This window comes from Vigna radiata, chromosome 7 (genome assembly GCF_000741045.1).
Source record: "Vigna radiata var. radiata cultivar VC1973A chromosome 7, Vradiata_ver6, whole genome shotgun sequence".
Classification (NCBI taxonomy): domain Eukaryota; kingdom Viridiplantae; phylum Streptophyta; class Magnoliopsida; order Fabales; family Fabaceae; genus Vigna; species Vigna radiata.
In genome coordinates this window covers 35154367-35157770 of record NC_028357.1, presented here as the reverse complement: position 1 = coordinate 35157770, position 3404 = coordinate 35154367, and the positions used below count along the sequence as shown (strand labels likewise).

The 3404-nt window shown below is 28.8% G+C and overlaps 1 protein-coding gene across 1 annotated transcript; it reads left to right on the top strand.

Annotated features, from left to right (window-relative positions):
• The first annotated feature begins 1841 nt into the window (after window positions 1–1841).
• Window positions 1842–2858, top strand: LOC106767668 (snakin-2). Its single transcript, XM_014652607.2, has 4 exons — window positions 1842–1985; window positions 2110–2163; window positions 2272–2314; window positions 2384–2858. Exons 1-4 carry the CDS (start codon window positions 1929–1931, stop codon window positions 2566–2568), a joined length of 339 nt encoding a protein of 112 aa, XP_014508093.1. The 5' UTR covers window positions 1842–1928; the 3' UTR covers window positions 2569–2858.
• Window positions 2859–3404: the final 546 nt, after the last annotated feature.

Genomic DNA, 3404 nt, shown 5'->3' with positions numbered 1-3404 from the left:
GTAAAAATTCACGTGTCAATTTTTTTCCTAAGCCCTAATCTCAAAAATTTTACATTAAAACGTTCTTGTTGAATTACACATCAGAAAACAAATGTCACCACATGATCAATAAATCAACTTTGACTATTTAAACACTATCAACAAAAATCAATTTGATTGATACATATTAATCTAATAGTGGATTAAGTTGACATTTTTTTTTTTAAAATGAAAACTAAATAGGCATACTTAAAAGTGGGATCATCCGAATAATTAAATCTTTTCAAAATTGTTACTTTTATTATTTAAATAATTTATATATTTACCTGTTCAATCCTATATTTGTATGATCAATATCAGGTTGATGCATGAGTTAATAGATTATTTCGTTTATTCTTTTTATGTTATTTTTTTTTAATTTTTATATTGTCATAAAAAAAAACTCAGTTCATGTTGTTCTCCTCTTATGTTTTCCTTACTCACGTGGACATCCATGTTCTTTGTTATAACTATTGCACTGCGTGACCTTTGTGGTGCCTCCATCTCCCACACCTTTGTTGCCAAGGACACTCAAGCTTCTTGTTAACGTTTTGCTTCTTCTAATATTTTTTAATTTTTAGTTATATGCCAAAAATGGTTCGTACGGCTGTAACATAGGATAAAGCTAGGCCAACAATCTTTTAATGAGATTTTTTAAATAATAATTTTTTATATTTATCTTTGTAATGAAATCATAGATCGATTTATATTTCTTAATTAAATTTTTTGAGAAAATTAATATAATAAGATATTTTCGATAAAATTGTGTTAACACTATTAAAGATTAAAGATTAAAGATGGGTGTGTTGTTGTTTTTTATTTTTTTTTAATTTTAAAATGATTATCATATGTCAAATTAATATTATATCACGTGATAGTATAATTTATTATTATGAAGAAATTAAATTGAAATTAAAACAATGATATCTCGTATAATTGTGACTATTGTAACGTGATATAATCCAGTTTGATACACCACAATTTTTTATTAAATTAAAAAAAACAAAAATACAAAATATTTAAAAAATAAAAATTCAAACTGATCCATAATACCTATAGTGTTAATACAGTACTAATAAACATATTTAATCCCATCAATTTTTCCAAATTAAAAATTAAATCAAAGTAAATAAAAAAATTTACAATTTCGTTACAAGAAATAATTTACAATTTTTTTTTTTTGGACTAAGGATTCGTACAGGACAGGGTGTACTTTCCCCCACGAAATAATTTATATTGTTTATGAAATCCTTTGGTGACTGCTGATACTGAAAGTAACAGTGTCAGAGCGTCTCCTTGTTGTTCTACCAACTATTGAGATACCACTGCTTCCAGCCTTCATCCAGCTGTATGCAATTCATCATTTCACCTCAATAACTTCAATCTTATCTCTTTGCTTTTCGAATCAAACAAACATATTTTCTTCACCAAAATTGTATATAAATTATACATGCAACTTCATACAAACAAATGAAAAAAAAAAAAACTTGTGACTAAAATACTGGATGTCCTGTTCCATGTTTTCTTATCTATAAATAATCTTAATAAGTCTCTTATTATTTTATATAGATTAAAATAAATGCTAGGATATAAAAAAAATGTTTTCTTTATTTATATAATAGTAGTTAGTAAGATATATATGAAAAAATCGTACACACTGAAACAGTGTACTAACCGGCTACCACTGTGGCAGACAATGACACGTAAAACATGAGCTTTTCTTTCTGGCATTTGATAGATTAAAATCTCTTTAAAAATAGGCTTAGAAAGAGCCAAAAGATTAGGCATTTTGGTATTTTCAAGTTGCAAGATGTGATTTTTTTCACTACCCTTTTGCCTATATAAATGGTAGCATGTAGAGTGAGCAAATCACTAACACTCTAGCATTTGGAGATACAATTTCTTCTGCAATGGCATTACGCGAGCTTCTACTGCTGGGGATATTGCTACTGGTTTGTGTTGCCAAGGTGCACAAATTAACATTACCGTTGTCTTTCAGATATTAAAAGATCTTCAAAATCAAGTTCTTTTTGTTTACGATGAGACTGACCACTTTCCTTCTTTCTTTTGTTGTTGTTTTGCAATATACAGGTTTCATCTGATGTTAACACAGAAAAAGAAGAACTTGGGTTTCCTGATGACCCTGTGTGTTTTATTTTCTTGGAAAAATGTTTCTTTATTTATTATATTTTAGTTTGTTTTGTGTTTGATGTAAGCATATACTTATAAAATCCTTACTTGAACTCTGTTCAGCTTACAGTGAGAGACGGGAACAGAAGGGTAATGCAAGAGATAGGTAAGCAATGTCTAAGCATGGAGGTCTGATTTCCAAGTTTGATTCTGATAATTGTTAATTTGTAAACAGATTGTGGAGGGTTGTGCAAAAGAAGATGCGGTGCTCATTCAAGGCCAAACTTGTGCAACAGAGCATGTGGGACGTGCTGTGTGAGATGCAAGTGTGTTCCACCTGGTACTTCTGGTAATAGGGAGCTCTGTGGGACTTGCTACACTGACATGACCACCCATGCCAACAAGACCAAGTGTCCTTAGACCTAAATATCATGTGTTGCTTTGTATTTCAAGACATATCAGTCTTAAGTTATCATCTTATGTTTTAAGTTATCATGTAATGAAAAAACTAAGAGGTTTAGGGGTATTTTTATCTTTCTATTATAAATTTAATAAGGGTAATTTAGGATTTATGGATGTTATGAGGCGTAGGAGAAAAAAGAGAGATACAGAAAGAAGCAGCATTCGGAATATGCTTCGGGTTGGATTGATTCGGCCTTTCAGTCTTGTTTAGGGTTTTTCTTTTTAATAAATTGGTTAGTATGGATTCACTATGAGTAATAATAAATTTTATTTTTAATTTATTATTATTTTTAATTAGGTTTAAATCCTTGATTCGTAATTGGAAGGTGTCTAAATGATGAGTTAATAAAGATCTTGCAACTCAAAATGATCTGCGCATTTATAATTTTAAGTTAAATTGATGGTTCAAAAGGACTAAATTAATACAAATTACAAAACATGGGATCCAATACTTTCAAAAATGGATACTAAACTGAAAATTCTCTCTTAACATGGGACCAATTAAGAATTTAAGGCTTTAATTTATTAGTTTATTAAAAACAATACAATAGCTGATAAAATAAATATCAGATTACTAGAGGTGTCAAGTAGGTTTATATCTATAGATTGACTTTATTCTTCCTAAAACCATGTTCTTCCGAAAGCTCGTTGTGAAGGTGGTTAGCATATTAAATTTTTCACTTTATTTTATTACTCATTTGAGTGCACTGTTGCCTTAAAAATAAATAATATAAAAAAAATGTATTATTTTAAACTTTCATGAGATATCTTTTTAATTTTGAATCATATATAGA

Bases quoted from the DNA above. Each gene is read 5' to 3' on its own strand.
- LOC106767668 (XM_014652607.2), top strand. From the start codon at position 1,929: ATGGCATTACGCGAGCTTCTACTGCTGGGGATATTGCTACTGGTTTGT. The intron at 1,986-2,109 runs GTGCACAAATTA...TGCAATATACAG, and splicing joins TACTGGTTTGTGTTGCCAAG to GTTTCATCTGATGTTAACAC. The intron at 2,164-2,271 runs GTGTGTTTTATT...AACTCTGTTCAG, and splicing joins TTGGGTTTCCTGATGACCCT to CTTACAGTGAGAGACGGGAA.